This window comes from Borostomias antarcticus (assembly GCF_949987555.1).
Source record: "Borostomias antarcticus genome assembly, contig: scaffold_264, whole genome shotgun sequence".
NCBI lineage: Eukaryota > Metazoa > Chordata > Actinopteri > Stomiiformes > Stomiidae > Borostomias > Borostomias antarcticus.
In genome coordinates, this window is record NW_028176725.1 from 58,836 (window position 1) to 76,335 (window position 17,500).

Genomic DNA, 17,500 nt, shown 5'->3' on the forward strand with positions numbered 1-17,500 from the left:
CCCTGTCTCCCCAGCTCTGACGTGCGCCCAGTTCCACCCTGACGGCCTGATCTTCGGGACGGGCACGGCCGACGCCCAGATCAAGATCTGGGACCTGAAGGAGCGCACCAACGTGGCCAACTTCCCCGGCCACACCGGCCCCGTCACCTCCATCGCCTTCTCTGAGAACGGATACTACCTGGCCACAGGTGTGTGTGTGTGTGTGTGTGTGTGTGTGTGTCTCACCTGTGCTGTGTGTTCTCCAGGCCGGATACGAAAATAAAATGATTGATTGATTCATTCATATTGATGAATTCCAGGGGCCCAGGACAGCTCTGTGAAGCTGTGGGATCTGAGGAAGTTGAAGAACTTCAAGACCATCGCCCTTGACAACAACTACGAGGTGAGAGAGAGAGAGAGAGAGAGAGAGGGTGAGAGAGAGAGAGAGAGAGAGAGAGAGAGAGCATTGACCTGGTCTGTCCTGTCTGTCCCCCTCCTGGTAAAGCATTGACCTGGTCTGTCCTGTCTGTCCCCCTCCTGGTAAAGCATTGACCTGGTCTGTCCCCCTCCTGGTAAAGCATTGACCTGGTCTGTCCTGTCTTTCAGGTCAAGTCTCTGGTGTTCGACCAGAGTGGTACCTACCTGGCCGTGGGAGGCTCTGACATCAGAGTGTACATCTGCAAACAGTGGTCTGAGGTCCTCAACTTCACAGGTACGACACACACACACACACACACTACTTACACATGTGTGTTGGAATGCTGTACACACCTATTGGGATGAACACTTTAGCGAAACTGAAACCAGAGGATGTCTTGGGGATGTGACTAATCAGGTGTTTTAACGACTCCATCTTTACCCAGAACACACCGGGGTGGTGACGGGCGTGGCCTTCGGGGAGCACGCTCAGTTCCTCACCTCCACGGCGATGGACCGCAGCCTGAAGTTCTACAGCCTGTAGAGAGGGGGGCGGGTCGTCCTCCCCTTCAGGAACAACACAGATCCTGCTCACTGGGTCCAATTCACCTGCATTTACACTTGAGCAGGATTCGGTACGCAGACCTTCCTCCAGGTGAACTTTGCTAGCTAACTCGTCACTGATGTCAGTAAACATATAACGTCAACGTTTCTAATTAATTTGAATGAATAATATGTTTATAGAATTGGAAAATCTCCTCCACGAACATTAGCTTGTTGGGAGCTGGTAGCCAACGTTGGGAGCTAGCAGGTTAGCTAGACCAGCTAGTGCTTCCAACTAGCTAACGTTCATGGACAAAGTTTTCAATTCTATAGACATATTTTTCATTTAAATTAATTCGAAACTTTGATATTAGTTTACTGACATCAGTGACGTGTTAGCTAGCGAGCTAGCAACAAAAAAATGGTCACAAAATGTTATTAGACAATCAAGGCTTTTTACCCGGACACTATTTGGCAAGACAGCTCCCCCCACACACTACTCATCACACCAGGGTGGTGACAGCTCCCCCCACACACTACTCATCACACCAGGGTGGTGACAGCTCCCCCCACACACTACTCATCACACCAGGGTGGTGACAGCTCCCCCCACACACACACTACTGCAGCCTCATGTTCTACAGCCGGTAGAGGTCAGAGGTCACCCCCTGCAGTGCCGTACCGAACGCTGTGGTTGGCTGGTCTCTGGAAGCGCGGTGATGACGGACGCTGTGGTTGGCTGGTCTCTGGAAGCGCGGTGATGACGGACGCTGTGGTTGGCTGGTCTCTGGAAGTGCGGTGATGACGGACGCTGTGGTTGGTTGGTCTCTGGAAGCGCGGTGATGACGGACGACGGTGTGTACATTGGAGGAGGAAGTGCCACATGGGATCAGGAGGGGACACAGAACCAGGGTTCCACATTCCATTGTAGAACATCTGGATAGGCGATGAGGAAAAGTAGATGGTTAAGAGCGATCGTTATCTGGCTCTGCACATCACATAGCGATCTACCCAGAATGCACACCAGCTTCTGGTCCAAGACTGACCCAAACCGCACATCATAGCAACGACTACGGACTTACTGTAATCCATAAATACATTATCATCAGTACTGTGTGACCCACCAGCTCTTAAAGCTACGCACGCTTCTGGTAAAGCAGTCCTTTCAAGAGTCAAGTAGTACCTTGTAGCAGAGACCACACTCACCACAGTACTTGTTGACAGAAGGCAGTATGAATATATTTAGAAAACATTTGCGTGAAAATTGTTGTAGATACCAATCTCAAACATTCTATTTTTGATTCATATCATCACGATATATGTGAAGCTTCTTTTGTCCTTCGTGGATTTTGTTAATCTGATTTTTCTACATTTTCAGTCTTTCACTGAAAGAACCCTGTAAACTTATTTTTATGTTTCTGCAATACATTTATTAACAATGATGAATTGCTTTTCGTAAATAGCCTCCAATTGAATTTAATTTTCCTCCCACTTTTATCCTCTTGCAGTTTGCTGTAATATTCTTTATCAATGTTAAGTAGCTTTTACGTCTTTTAAGCCTAAATTGTGTCACTTTTATTTCAGATCATAATAAAACTGGTAAAATCCATCCCTCTCTGCGTTGGCAGTATTTAATAGATTCCCTCGTGTTAATGTTTTTATTAGCTACACTATGTGTGTGTGTGTGTGTGTGTGTGTGAGAGAGAGTGTGTATATGTGTGTGTGTGTATGTGTGTGTGTGTGTGTGTGTGTGCATGACAGCAGTCTAAAAACATCAGAATAGTGAACAGGTACGGGTCGGTACGCAGCTGCAGACACGTCCTGTGCATTGAGCAGCACAAGTCAACCGGGCTACCGGGAACAGGCGGTGGAACCGGGCTACCGGGAACAGGCGGTGGAATAGTTGAGTCCATTCAACTCCCGTTAGTGCGCGTGCGGCCGGTTCAGCCAGACCGGACTGGGGTTGTTGTTGTTGACGGACTGGAACCGACCCGTTGTTTACGTCTGTGGCGCACGGACTGAACCGACCGGCCCGGGGAGAGATGCGGGACGGACCGCAAGACTGACCCGGTGGGACCACCGTTAGCCTGCTAGCCAGTTAGCTCGCAAGAACAAAAGGTAGGATGTTTTGGATGATCGTGTCTCCAGCTCTCTAGCCCAAACCTCTGCTGCCCCAGGGTGAGGAGCAGCTAGCGGTCAGCTAGATGACCGTGATGGCAGCTTGCTGACCGGTGCTAGCTAAGCTAACTAGCTGCTCTCAGACAGTACCGTTAGCCCGTTTGCAGGTGCGTGGCTACAGACACTGTGCTTTTAGAGACGCTTGTTTTGATTCACACTGCATGCCCGCTGGCGAAACACATTCTCTATAGTCCGTTAGATTGCGTTATCTGGTCTGAATTTGACATTTGAGTTTTGATATTATTGTTATGACTTTTGTAATTTTGGAAATGGTCAAGCAATGGGGAAATATCTCCCTATCTACAATCCTGTGAAAATAAATATATATTTGAATTGCATGGACAGAAGTGAAGTGGTAAAGTAGGCTACATTGCAGGTAAGAATGAATGGGCTGTGTTCAGGGCACCATCTTTACACACACACACACACACACACACACACACACACACACACACACACACACACAGGTTGTGTGTTCCGGCCCCCCCGAAGCTCATGACTTTGATTTAGTTGCGATTGGCGGCAGGCTCTCTCTACCATTACGCCAACCCCATCATCACATGGTCACTCAGTCCGGCTGCTTGTTCTCCACTCATCCCTCCTCATCCCTCCTCCTCCTCATCCCTTAACTCGATTACCGGCCCACCCGCCATCCCTCCATCACATGAAGGACATTAGGGCTTCAGTCACTCCTTTATTTGGCCACACTCCTATGTATCCTCCTCCTTGTCCTCCCTCTGCTTGTCTCTCCATTCTCTCATTCTATCACCCAGAGAGTCTTTTGACCTCGACAATACTTCGTCACCGAGTCTGGTTGACAGCTTTACCATCACATTTGCTTCTGGAGGTTATAACTGCTCATGAACAGGTTATGAAGGGTTATAGAACATGTATAAGCATGCTTTTCTTCGTCCTTCCTAACCTCTTCCTTTCTTTTCTCCCCAGGTCGCTATGGGAGCTCTGTTTCGGAGCGAGGAGGTGTGTCTGGTCCAGCTCTTCCTCCAATCGGGGTCGGCCTACAACTGCGTCAGCGAGCTTGGAGAGCTGGGATTGGTGGAGTTCAGAGACGTGAGAAGCTGCACTGACACTGTTTCATGATAACTACGCTGATTCATGATAACTGATAACCAGGCTGATTCATGATAACTGATAACCAGGCTGATTCATGATAACTGATAACCACGCTGATTCATGATAACTGATAACCAGGCTGTTTCATGATAACTGATACCCACGCTGATTCATGATAACTGATAACCAGGCTGATTCATGATAACTGATAACCAGGCTGATTCATGTTAGATATACATCTAGGAATATCACTCTAATAGTGTACTAACTAACCCACACAGAACACAGGGGTTTCAGTACATTTATCAGTTTCCCTCTCCCCCTCTCTCTCTCTCTCTCTCTCTCTCTCTCTCCCTCTCTCTCTCTCTCTCTCTCTCTCTCTCTCTCTCTCTCTCTCTCTCTCTCCCTCAGTTGAACCCTCATGTGAACGCCTTCCAGAGGAAGTTTGTGAACGAGGTGCGACGCTGTGAGGAGATGGAGAAGACCTTCTGTGAGTCCCCCTTTCAAACCCCCCCTCCTCTCTCCTCCTCTCTCTCCATCCTCCTCTCTCTCCTCCATCCTCCTCTCTCTCCATCCTCATCTCCCTCTCCATCCTCATCTCTCCTCCATCCTCCTCCTCTCTCTCCATCCTCATCTCTCTCTCCATCCTCCTCTCTCTCCTCCATCCTCCTCTCTCTCCATCCTCCTCTCTCTCCATCCTCCTCTCTCTCCTCCATCCTCCTCTCTCTCCATCCTCATCTCCCTCTCCATCCTCATCTCTCCTCCATCCTCCTCCTCTCTCTCCATCCTCATCTCTCTCTCCATCCTCCTCTCTCTCCTCCATCCTCCTCTCTCTCCATCCTCCTCTCTCTCCATCCTCATCTCCCTCTCCATCCTCCTCTCTCTCCTCCATCCTCTTCTCTCTCCATCCTCATCTCCCTCTCCATCCTCATCTCTCCTCCATCCTCCTCCTCTCTCTCCATCCTCATCTCTCACTCCATCCTCCTCTCTCTCCTCCATCCTCCTCTCTCTCCATCCTCCTCTCTCTCCATCCTCATCTCTCACTCCATCCTCCTCTCTCTCCTCCATCCTCCTCTCTCTCCTCCATCCTCCTCTCTCTCCATCCTCCTCTCTCTCCTCCATCCTCCTCTCTCTCCATCCTCATCTCTCTCCATCCTCATCTCTCTCTCCATCCTCATCTCTCCTCCATCCTCCTCCTCTCTCCATCCTCCTCTCTCTCCATCCTCCTCTCTCTCCTCCATCCTCCTCCTCTCTCCATCCTCCTCCTCTCTCTCCATCATCCTCCTCTCTCTCCATCCTCCTCCTCTCTCTCCATCACCCTACTTCCTCTCCCTCTCTCTCATTCCTCTCTCTCCCTCCCTCCCTCCTCAGCATTCCTGGAGCAGGAGATCGGGCGGCACCTGACTCCGCCCCTCAGGGGTCCCCTCCCCGCCCCTAGCCCCGCCCCCTCCTCCCCCCAGCCCAGGGAGCTGCTGGCCATCGAGGAGGAGAGCGAGAGGCTGGCCAGGGAGCTACGGGAGGTGAGGAGGAGCGGAGCCGTGTGTGTGTGTGTGTGTGTGTGTGTGTGTGTGTGTGTGTGTGTGGTGTGTGTGGTGTGTGTGCTCATGTCAGGTGTCTACCTCTCTAGGTGTCCAGAAACAGAGACAGCCTGAGGAGTCAGCTGACCCAGCTCAGCCAATACCGCGGGGTTCTCATCCAGACGCACCCCCTCACCGTCCCACAGGTAGGAGGGAACCACAGATCCCAGCATGCTCTCTTCTCCAGACACGGTAACCCTTGACCTCTGAGTTGTGATGTCCTGTTCCTCCTCAGGCTCCTCCTCTTCCTGCTGCTGGTCTGGAGACCGCAGCCCTGCTGGACAACAGACAGGACATCAGACTCAGGTCACACACACACACACACACACACACACACACACACACACACACGTCAGTCACAGATCAATGAGTCCAGTGTAGGAAAACAAAGAGAGTAAAGTGGGTTCTTGATTCTCTCCCTGACAGCTTTGTGGCCGGGGTCGTCCACCCATGGAAGGTTCCGGCGTTCGAGCGGTTGCTATGGCGAGCGTGTCGCGGTTACATCATCGTGGACTTCAGGGAGATGGATGAGAGACTGGAGCTACCTGAGACGGTATGGAGAGAGAGAGAGAGGGAGAGAGAGAGGGAGAGAGAGAGAGAGAGAGAGAGAGAGGGAGAGAGAGAGAGATAAAACACAACATACTGACATGTTTCTCTGAGTCCTGGATGACTTCCTGCTTTCCCACCAATCACAGGGTGAGATGGTGCAGTGGACAGTCTTCCTCATCTCCTATTGGGGGGAGCAGATTGGTCAGAAAGTCAAGAAGATCTGTGATTGGTGAGCGAGAAACACCCCGCCTGGTCAAACACGGAACATCTTGTGATCGTTGAATAACGACCACATTGTCTGGCGATGAATATCTCTCTCTTGTTCCTCTCTTCTCTCTCTCATCTCTCCCTCCCTCAGCTTCCACACCCACACCTTCCTGTACCCAGAATGCACTGCGGAGCGGGAGCAGACTCTGATTGGACTACAGAGCAGAATCGTGGACATTCACACGGTGAGAGACAGAGAGAGAGAGAGAAACTCGGAAAGCTTGGACTGCTTCCATTCCTCCTCCTCCTCCTCCTCCTCCTCCACCTCCTCCCCCCATCCACTCCTCCTCCTCCTCCTCCTCCTCCTCCTCCTCCTCCTCCTCCTCCTCCTCCCCCCATCCACTCCTCCTCTCCCCCCTGCGTGTCCAGGTGCTGGCCCAGACCGAGCGCTACCTCCAGCAGCTGCTGTCCCGCTCGGTGGCGGTGCTGCCCGTGTGGAGGGTGCGGGTCCAGAAGAGCAAGGCGGTCCAGGCCGTGCTCAACCTCTGCAGCCCCTCCGTCACCGACAAGTGCCTGATCGCCGAGGCCTGGTGTCCCGCCAGGAAGATGCTGCTGCTGCAGAGCGCCCTGATAGAGGGGACGGTGAGAGAGGGGGGGACAGCGCCCTGATAGAGGGGACGGTGAGAGAGGGGGAGGGAGAGCGCCCTGATAGAGGGGACGGTGAGAGAGGGGGAGGAGGGAGGGAGAGCGCCCTGATAGAGGGGACGGTGAGAGAGGGGGAGGGAGGGAGAGCGCCCTGATAGAGGGGACGGTGAGAGAGGGGGAGGGAGGAGGGAGGAGGGAGGAGGGAGAGCGCCCTGATAGAGGGGACGGTGAGAGAGGAGGAGGGAGGAGGAGGAGGGAGGAGGGAGGGAGAGCGCCCTGATAGAGGGGACGGTGAGAGAGGGGGAGGGAGGAGGAGGAGGGAGGAGGGAGGGAGAGCGCCCTGATAGAGGGGACGGTGAGAGACAGGGAGGGAGGAGGAGGAGGAGGGAGGAGGGAGGGAGAGCGCCCTGATAGAGGGGACGGTGAGAGAGGGGGAGGGAGGAGGGAGGGAGAGCGCCCTGATAGAGGGGACGGTGAGAGAGGGGGAGGGAGAGCGCCCTGATAGAGGGGACGGTGAGAGAGGGGGAGGGAGGAGGGAGGGAGAGCGCCCTGATAGAGGGGACGGTGAGAGAGGGGGAGGGAGAGCGCCCTGATAGAGGGGACGGTGAGAGACAGGGAGGGAGGAGGGAGGGAGAGCGCCCTGATAGAGGGGACGGTGAGAGACAGGGAGGGAGGAGGGAGGGAGAGCGCCCTGATAGAGGGGACGGTGAGAGACGAGGAGGGAGGGGGAGGAGGGAGGGAGAGCGCCCTGATAGAGGGGACGGTGAGAGACGAGGAGGGAGGGAGAGGAGGGAGGAGGGAGGGAGAGCGCCCTGATAGAGGGGACGGTGAGAGACAGGAGGGAGGGAGAGGAGGGAGGGAGGGATAAATAGAGATGGAATGGTGCATACTTACAGTACATGTCTCTTCAATCCCAGTCTCTCTCCCTCTCTCTCTCCTTACCTGTTCTCCAGAGGAGGAGTGGAAGTGCGGTGGACTCCTTCTACAACCGCCTGCCCTCCACCTCCTCCCCCTCCTCCCCCCCGACGCTCTTCAGCACCAACTCCTTCACCGAGGGCTTCCAGAACATCGTAGAAGCCTACGGGGTCGCCTGCTACAGAGAGGTCAACCCAGGTAGCACACAGAGCTCAGGCTTACTGACCAGTAGACTAGGGTTGAGAACAGTAATGATGTTTATATAGAACCAGAGACCAGGCAGTCACATTATAAATAGATTGTGCCGGCTTGTTTACTCTAAGAAAATATTGGTTTTGTCAAAAGAAACATACAAAATAGAATATGAAGTTATAAAATTCACAATAAACAAATAAAATATTCTCAAAACCCTGGGTAAAGTACAGTACCAGTCAACATCTGGACAGACCTATTGAATGAGAAGGTGTGTCCTAACGTTTGGCTGGGACTGAATATATGGGAGCACCGTTCTAATCTCAATATGATCTTTAGAAACGTCTTTAGAAACGAAATAAAGCTTCCCCGCTTGCTCCAGCACGCAGACTGGCTCTTCTCCGTCTGTAGGCTACACCAGGGTTGCCAGATTGGGCGGGTTCACGCCAATTGGGCTTCTTTTGATCACGTTTGGCCAGAAAACATAACGCAACGTTCCCCCCTCCCCGACAGCTGTTGGGCAGCTTTGACTCAACCATCCATTAATAGGCCCTACTTGCTAAATAGCAAGTTCACCACATGTACATAGTTTTACATTGACGAGTAACGTTAGAAGTGGCTCACATTCTCTACACTACGATCGGCTTGTTGGTGCCTGGAATATTGTGTGCAATATGGCTGAATATTTATCAGATTTTGAGGATATAGAAGATGACTTAATGTTGAATATGATGGAAGCCGATCTAGGCGTAGAGCACCCCGGGATCTCCCCGGACCCTATATACATCTCCATGCCCCATCTCATTCTAGCTAATGCTGGCTAACCAACTGTTGGACCATGATGGATCGATCCAACGTTAGCCACGATTAGCTAGAATTAACGTTAGCTAACGGACACCCCAAAAACTCACCAAGTGAATGAGCACTCAAACCTCCACCCAGGACGATGAGACAGATGCGTCAGCGGTCAGTATTTCCGCTGTTTTAGGTTTTGTACTCATTGGCATTTTATATATGTTCGTATTTCTCTGTGTTTCCAGTTTTAGCTCACTTTCTCGCTCCCTCCAGAGGAAGTGAACCAACGGAAAATGTGTGTTGTCCTGCTAGCGCGCTCAAGGTGGTAATCACAGAGCTGTCAATCAGAGGCGGGACCTTTAGATGTCTGCACTTCTGATCAGCTGATATAAAACTAGGTTATATTAATAGGTTAACAGCATATTACTAGATCATTAGATGGATATTAGTAACCCTCTATTTCACCTGGGTTACAAACACACACGCACACACACACACACACACAGAGGTAATAACAGCTTGCACAAACACACTCAGGCATGACATCACTCAGGTGTGTGTGTGTGTGTGTGTGTGTGTGCGTGCAGCGGTGTACACCATCATCACGTTCCCCTTCCTGTTTGCGGTGATGTTTGGGGACGTGGGACACGGCCTGCTGATGACGCTGGCTGCTCTCTGGCTGGTGATGCAGGAGAAGGACCCTAAGATGAAGAACAACACCAACGAGGTACACACTCTCACACGCGCACACACACTCTCACACACTCTCACGCACATGCACGAGGCTAGAGGTGGTTAACCCCCTCTTACTCCCTCTAACCTCCTCTTTACATCCTCTAACCTCCTCTAACTCCCTCTAACCTCCTCTAACTCCCTCTAACCTCCTCTAACTCCCTCTAACCTCCTCTAACCTCCTCTAACCTCCTCTAACTCCCTCTAACTCCCTCTAACCTCCTCTAACCTCCTCTAACCTCCTCTAACTCCCTCTAACTCCCTCTAACCTCCTCTAACCTCCTCTAACTCCCTCTAACCTCCTCTAACTCCCTCTAACCTCCTCTAACTCCCTCTAACTCCCTCTAACCGCCTCTAACTCCCTCTAACTCCCTCTAACCTCCTCTAACTCCCTCTAACTCCTTCTAACTCCCTCTAACTCCCTCTAACTCCCTCTAACCTCCTCTAACTCCCTCTAACCTCCTCTAACTCCCTCTAACTCCCTCTAACTCCCTCTAACCTCCTCTAACCTCCTCTAACTCCCTCTAACCTCCTCTAACCTCCTCTAACCTCCTCTAACCTCCTCTAACTCCCTCTAACTCCCTCTAACCTCCTCTAACCTCCTCTAACTCCCTCTAACTCCCTCTAACCTCCTCTAACTCCCTCTAACTCCCTCTAACCTCCTCTAACTCCCTCTAACCTCCTCTAACTCCCTCTAACCTCCTCTTACTCCCTCTAACTCCCTCTAACCTCCTCTAACTCCCTCTAACCTCCTCTAACTCCCTCTAACTCCCTCTAACCTCCTCTAACTCCCTCTAACCTCCTCTAACCTCCTCTAACCTCCTCTAACTCCCTCTAACCTCCTCTAACTCCCTCTAACCTCCTCTAACTCCCTCTAACCTCCTCTAACCTCCTCTAACTCCCTCTAACTCCCTCTAACCTCCTCTAACCTCCTCTAGCTCCCTCTAACTCCCTCTAACCTCCTCTAACCTCCTCTAACTCCCTCTAACACCCTCTAACCTCCTCTAACTCCCTCTAACCGCCTCTAACCTCCTCTAACTCCCTCTAACCTCCTCTAACCTCCTCTAACTCCCTCTAACTCCCTCTAACCTCCTCTAACTCCCTCTAACCTCCTCTAACCTCCTCTAACTCCCTCTAACCTCCTCTAACTCCCTCTAACCTCCTCTCACTCCCTCTAACCTCCTCTAACCTCCTCTAACTCCCTCTAACCTCCTCTAACTCCCTCTAACCTCCTCTAACCTCCTCTAACCTCCTCTAACTCCCTCTAACTCCCTCTAACCTCCTCTAACTCCCTCTAACCTCCTCTAACTCCCTCTAACCTCCTCTAACTCCCTCTAACCTCCTCTAACCTCCTCTAACCTCCTCTAACCTCCTCTAACTCCCTCTAACTCCCTCTAACCTCCTCTAACTCCCTCTAACCTCCTCTAACTCCCTCTAACCTCCTCTAACTCCCTCTAACCTCCTCTAACTCCCTCTAACCTCCTTTAACTCCCTCTAACCTCCTCTAACTCCCTCTAACCTCCTCTAACTCCCTCTAACCTCCTCTAACTCCCTCTAACTCCCTCTAACTCCCTCTAACCTCCTCTAACTCCCTCTAACCTCCTCTAACTCCCTCTAACCTCCTCTAACCTCCTCTAACTCCCTCTAACCTCCTCTAACTCCCTCTAACCTCCTCTAACTCCCTCTAACTCCCTCTAACTCCCTCTAACCTCCTCTAACTCCCTCTAACTCCCTCTAACCGCCTCTAACTCCCTCTAACTCCCTCTAACTCCCTCTAACCTCCTCTAACCTCCTCTAACTCCCTCTAACTCCCTCTAACTCCCTCTAACCTCCTCTAACCTCCTCTAACTCCCTCTAACCGCCTCTAACTCCCTCTAACTCCCTCTAACCTCCTCTAACCTCCTCTAACTCCCTCTAACTCCCTCTAACCTCCTCTAACCTCTAACCTCCTCTAACCTCCTCTAACCTCCTCTAACTCCCTCTAACCTCCTCTAACCTCCTCTAACTCCCTCTAACCTCCTCTAACTCCCTCTAACTCCCTCTAACCTCCTCTAACTCCCTCTAACTCCCTCTAACACCCTCTAACCTCCTCTAACCTCCTCTAACTCCTCTACCCTAACCTCCTCTAACTCCCTCTAACCTCCTCTAACCTCCTCTAACTCCCTCTAACCTCCTCTAACCTCCTCTAACTCCCTCTAACCTCCTCTAACCTCCTCTAACCTCCTCTAACTCCCTCTAACCTCCTCTAACCTCCTCTAACTCCCTCTAACCTCCTCTAACTCCTCTAACCTCCTCTAACCTCCTCTAACCTCTCTACCCTCTAACCTCCTCTAACTCCCTCAAACTCCCTCTAACCTCCTCTAACCTCCTCTAACCTCCTCTAACTCCCTCTAACCTCCTCTAACTCCCTCTAACCTCCTCTAACCTCCCTCTAACTCCCTCTAACTCCCTCTAACCTCCTCTAACCTCTAACCTCCTCTAACTCCTCTAACCTCCTCTAACTCCTCTAACTCCCTCTAACCTCCTCTAACCTCCCTCTAACCTCCTCTAACTCCCTCTAACTCCTCTAACCTCTCTCAACTCCTCTAACTCCTCTAACCTACCCTCTAACCTCCCTCTAACCTCCTCTAACTCCCTCTAACCTCCTCTAACTCCCTCTAACCTCCTCTAACCTCCTCTAACTCCCTCTAACCTCCTCTAACTCCTCTAACCTCCTCTAACTCCTCTAACCTCCTCTAACTCCCTCTAACCTCTCCTCTAACTCCCTCTAACCTCCTCTAACTCCCTCTAACCTCCTCTAACTCCCTCTAACTCCCTCTAACCGCCTCTAACTCCCTCTAACCTCCTCTAACCTCCTCTAACTCCCTCTAACCTCCTCTAACCTCCTCTAACTCCCTCTAACCTCCTCTAACTCCCTCTAACCTCCTCTAACCTCCTCTAACCTCCTCTAACTCCCTCTAACCTCCTCTAACTCCCTCAAACTCCCTCTAACCTCCTCTAACCTCCTCTAACTCCCTCTAACCTCCTCTAACTCCCTCTAACCTCCTCTAACCTCCTCTAACCTCCTCTAACCTCCTCTAACTCCCTCTAACTCCCTCTAACCTCCTCTAACCTCTAACCTCCTCTAACCTCCTCTAACCTCCTCTAACTCCCTCTAACCTCCTCTGACCTCCTCTAACCTCCTCTAACTCCCTCTAACTCCCTCTAACCTCCTCTAACCTCCTCTAACTCCCACTAACCTCCTCTAACTCCCTCTAACCTCCTCTAACTCCCTCTAACTCCCTCTAACCTCCTCTAACCTCCTCTAACTCCCTCTAACTCCCTCTAACCTCCTCTAACTCCCTCTAACTCCCTCTAACCTCCTCTAACCTCCTCTAACTCCCTCTAACTCCCTCTAACCTCCTCTAACTCCCTCTAACCTCCTCTAACCTCCTCTAACCTCCTCTAACTCCCTCTAACTCCCTCTAACCTCCTCTAACCTCCTCTAACTCCCACTAACCTCCTCTAACTCCCTCTAACCTCCTCTAACTCCCTCTAACTCCCTCTAACCTCCTCTAACCTCCTCTAACCTCCTCTAACCTCCTCTAACTCCCTCTAACTCCCTCTAACCTCCTCTAACCTCCTCTAACCTCCTCTAACTCCCTCTAACTCCCTCTAACCTCCTCTAACCTCCTCTAACTCCCTCTAACTCCCTCTAACCTCCTCTAACCTCCTCTAACCTCCTCTAACTCCCTCTAACTCCCTCTAACCTCCTCTAACCTCCTCTAACTCCCTCTAACTCCCTCTAACCTCCTCTAACTCCCTCTAACCTCCTCTAACTCCCTCTAACTCCCTCTAACCTCCTCTAACTCCCTCTAACCTCCTCTAACTCCCTCTAACTCCCTCTAACCTCCTCTAACTCCCTCTAACCTCCTCTAACTCCCTCTAACCTCCTCTAACCTCCTCTAACCTCCTCTAACCTCCTCTAACTCCCTCTAACTCCCTCTAACTCCCTCTAACCGCCTCTAACCTCCTCTAACTCCCTCTAACCTCCTCTAACTCCCTCTAACCTCCTCTAACCTCCTCTAACCTCCTCTAACTCCCTCTAACTCCCTCTAACCTCCTCTAACTCCCTCTAACCTCCTCTCACTCCCTCTAACCTCCTCTAACCTCCTCTAACTCCCTCTAACCTCCTCTAACTCCCTCTAACCTCCTCTAACCTCCTCTAACCTCCTCTAACCTCCTCTAACTCCCTCTAACTCCCTCTAACCTCCTCTAACTCCCTCTAACCTCCTCTAACCTCCTCTAACCTCCTCTAACTCCCTCTAACTCCCTCTAACCTCCTCTAACTCCCTCTAACCTCCTCTAACTCCCTCTAACCTCCTCTAACTCCCTCTAACCTCCTCTAACCTCCTCTAACCTCCTCTAACCTCCTCTAACTCCCTCTAACTCCCTCTAACCTCCTCTAACTCCCTCTAACCTCCTCTAACTCCCTCTAACCTCCTCTAACTCCCTCTAACCTCCTCTAACTCCCTCTAACCTCCTTTAACTCCCTCTAACCTCCTCTAACTCCCTCTAACCTCCTCTAACTCCCTCTAACCTCCTCTAACTCCCTCTAACTCCCTCTAACCTCCTCTAACCTCCTCTAACCTCCTCTAACCTCCTCTAACTCCCTCTAACTCCCTCTAACTCCCTCTAACCTCCTCTAACTCCCTCTAACTCCCTCTAACCTCCTCTAACTCCCTCTAACTCCCTCTAACCTCCTCTAACTCCCTCTAACCTCCTCTAACCTCCTCTAACCTCCCTCTAACTCCCTCTAACCTCCTCTAACTCCCTCTAACCTCCTCTAACCTCCTCTAACTCCCTCTAACCTCCTCTAACTCCCTCTAACTCCCTCTAACCGCCTCTAACTCCCTCTAACTCCCTCTAACCTCCTCTAACCTCCTCTAACCTCCTCTAACCTCCTCTAACCTCCTCTAACTCCCTCTAACTCCCTCTAACCTCCTCTAACTCCCTCTAACTCCCTCTAACTCCCTCTAACTCCCTCTAACCTCCTCTAACCTCCTCTAACTCCCTCTAACCGCCTCTAACTCCCTCTAACCTCCTCTAACTCCCTCTAACCTCCTCTAACCTCCTCTAACTCCCTCTAACTCCCTCTAACCTCCTCTAACCTCCTCTAACCTCCTCTAACTCCCTCTAACCTCCTCAAACCTCCTCTAACTCCCTCTAACCTCCTCTAACTCCCTCTAACCTCCTCTAACTCCCTCTAACTCCCTCTAACCTCCTCTAACTCCCTCTAACTCCCTCTAACACCCTCTAACCTCCTCTAACTCCCTCTAACCTCCTCTAACTCCCTCTAACCTCCTCTAACCTCCTCTAACTCCCTCTAACCTCCTCTAACTCCCTCTAACCTCCTCTAACCTCCTCTAACTCCCTCTAACCTCCTCTAACCTCCTCTAACTCCCTCTAACCTCCTCTAACCTCCTCTAACCTCCTCTAACCTCCTCTAACCTCCTCTAACTCCCTCTAACCTCCTCTAACCTCCTCTAACTCCCTCTAACCTCCTCTAACTCCCTCTAACCTCCTCTAACTCCCTCTAACCGCCTCTAACCTCCTCTAACCTCCTCTAACCTCCTCTAACTCCCTCTAACCTCCTCTAACTCCCTCTAACCTCCTCTAACTCCCTCTAACCTCCTCTAACCTCCTCTAACCTCATCTAACCTCCTCTAACTCCCTCTAACCTCCTCTAACTCCCTCTAACTCCCTCTAACCTCCTCTAACCTCCCTCTAACCTCCTCTAACCTCCTCTAACCTCCTCTAACTCCCTCTAACCTCCTCTAACTCCCTCAAACTCCCTCTAACCTCCTCTAACTCCCTCTAACCGCCTCTAACTCCCTCTAACTCCCTCTAACTCCCTCTAACCTCCTCTAACTCCCTCTAACCTCCTCTAACTCCCTCAAACTCCCTCTAACCTCCTCTAACCTCCTCTAACCTCCTCTAACCTCCTCTAACCTCCTCTAACTCCCTCTAACCTCCTCTAACCTCCTCTAACCTCCTCTAACTCCCTCTGACCTCCTCTAACTCCCTCTAACCTCCTCTAACCTCCTCTAACCTCCTCTAACCTCCTCTAACCTCCTCTAACTCCCTCTAACCTCCTCTAACCTCCTCTAACCTCCTCTAACTCCCTCTAACTCCCTCTAACCTCCTCTAACTCCCTCTAACCTCCTCTAACCTCCTCTAACCTCCTCTAACTCCCTCTAACTCCCTCTAACCTCCTCTAACCTCCTCTAACCTCCTCTAACCTCCTCTAACCTCTAACCTCCTCTAACCTCCTCTAACCTCCTCTAACTCCCTCTAACTCCCTCTAACCTCCTCTAACTCCCTCTAACCTCCTCTGACCTCCTCTAACCTCCTCTAACTCCCTCTAACCTCCTCTAACCTCCTCTAACTCCCTCTAACCTCCTCTAACTCCCTCTAACCTCCTCTAACTCCCTCTAACCTCCTCTAACCTCCTCTAACTCCCTCTAACCTCCTCTAACCTCCTCTAACTCCCTCTAACTCCCTCTAACCTCCTCTAACTCCCTCTAACCTCCTCTGACCTCCTCTAACCTCCTCTAACTCCCTCTAACCTCCTCTAACCTCCTCTAACCTCCTCTAACTCCCTCTAACCTCCTCTAACCTCCTCTAACCTCCTCTAACTCCCTCTAACCTCCTCTAACTCCCTCTAACCTCCTCTAACTCCCTCTAACCTCCTCTAACTCCCTCTAACCTCCTCTAACCTCCTCTAACTCCCTCTAACCTCCTCTAACCTCCTCTAACTCCCTCTAACTCCCTCTAACTCCCTCTAACCTCCTCTAACCTCTAACCTCCTCTAACCTCCTCTAACCTCCTCTAACCTCCTCTAACTCCCTCTAACTCCCTCTAACCTCCTCTAACTCCCTCTAACCTCCTCTAACTCCCTCTAACTCCCTCTAACTCCCTCTAACCTCCTCTAACCTCCTCTAACTCCCTCTAACTCCCTCTAACCTCCTCTAACCTCCTCTAACTCCCTCTAACCTCCTCTAACTCCCTCTAACTCCCTCTAACCTCCTCTAACCTCCTCTAACCTCCTCTAACCTCCTCTAACCTCCTCTAACTCCCTCTAACCTCCTCTAACTCCCTCTAACCTCCTCTAACTCCCTCTAACTCCCTCTAACCTCCTCTAACCTCCTCTAACCTCCTCTAACTCCCTCTAACTCCCTCTAACCTCCTCTAACTCCCTCTAACTCCCTCTAACTCCCTCTAACCTCCTCTAACTCCCTCTAACCTCCTCTAACCTCCTCTAACTCCCTCTAACCTCCTCTAACTCCCTCTAACCTCCTCTAACCTCCTCTAACTCCCTCTAACCCCCTCTAACCTCCTCTAACCTCCTCTAACTCTGCCCCCCAGGTGTGGAGGATGGTTTTCGGGGGCAGGTATCTGATCCTGCTGATGGGGCTGTTCTCCATCTACACTGGAGCCGTGTACAACGAGTGCTTCAGCAAGGGGCTCAGTCTGTTCCCCTCCGGCTGGCACCTGCAGCCCATGAACTGGAGGTATACACACACACACACACACGCACACGCACACGCACACACACACACACACGCACGCACACACACACGCACACACACACACTGTCACACTGCTGTCCTGTGTTCCAGTGATGAGACGCTCAGGGAGAACCAGTACCTGAGTCTGGA

At 51.4% G+C, this 17,500-nt stretch overlaps 2 protein-coding genes across 2 annotated transcripts in view; both read left to right on the forward strand.

Annotated features, from left to right (window-relative positions):
• The window catches only part of LOC311328182 (pre-mRNA-processing factor 19-like), a gene marked incomplete at its 5' end in the record, with an annotated part of 7,283 nt that extends 6,335 nt beyond the window's left edge, over nt 1-948 (forward strand). The window contains 4 exons of the mRNA XM_084462192.1: nt 15-188; nt 300-382; nt 586-691; nt 843-948. Of these exons, the coding sequence (XP_084318318.1) occupies nt 15-188; nt 300-382; nt 586-691; nt 843-940 (461 nt within the window). The 3' untranslated portion in view covers nt 941-948. The remainder of the gene's footprint in view (nt 1-14; nt 189-299; nt 383-585; nt 692-842) is intronic.
• Nucleotides 949-4,062: 3,114 nt separating this feature from the next.
• LOC311328183 (V-type proton ATPase 116 kDa subunit a 3-like) overlaps nt 4,063-17,500 on the forward strand; it is a gene marked incomplete at its 3' end in the record, with an annotated part of 18,608 nt that continues 5,170 nt past the window's right edge. Inside the window, exons 1-13 of the mRNA XM_084462193.1 lie at nt 4,063-4,185; nt 4,600-4,678; nt 5,560-5,708; nt 5,816-5,911; nt 6,001-6,071; nt 6,192-6,318; nt 6,461-6,543; nt 6,673-6,766; nt 6,951-7,163; nt 8,120-8,279; nt 9,656-9,795; nt 17,208-17,353; nt 17,462-17,500. The exon at nt 17,462-17,500 is cut by the window's right edge and continues 52 nt beyond it. Coding sequence (XP_084318319.1) covers nt 4,069-4,185; nt 4,600-4,678; nt 5,560-5,708; nt 5,816-5,911; nt 6,001-6,071; nt 6,192-6,318; nt 6,461-6,543; nt 6,673-6,766; nt 6,951-7,163; nt 8,120-8,279; nt 9,656-9,795; nt 17,208-17,353; nt 17,462-17,500 — 1,514 coding nt within the window. The 5' untranslated portion in view covers nt 4,063-4,068. The remainder of the gene's footprint in view (nt 4,186-4,599; nt 4,679-5,559; nt 5,709-5,815; nt 5,912-6,000; nt 6,072-6,191; nt 6,319-6,460; nt 6,544-6,672; nt 6,767-6,950; nt 7,164-8,119; nt 8,280-9,655; nt 9,796-17,207; nt 17,354-17,461) is intronic.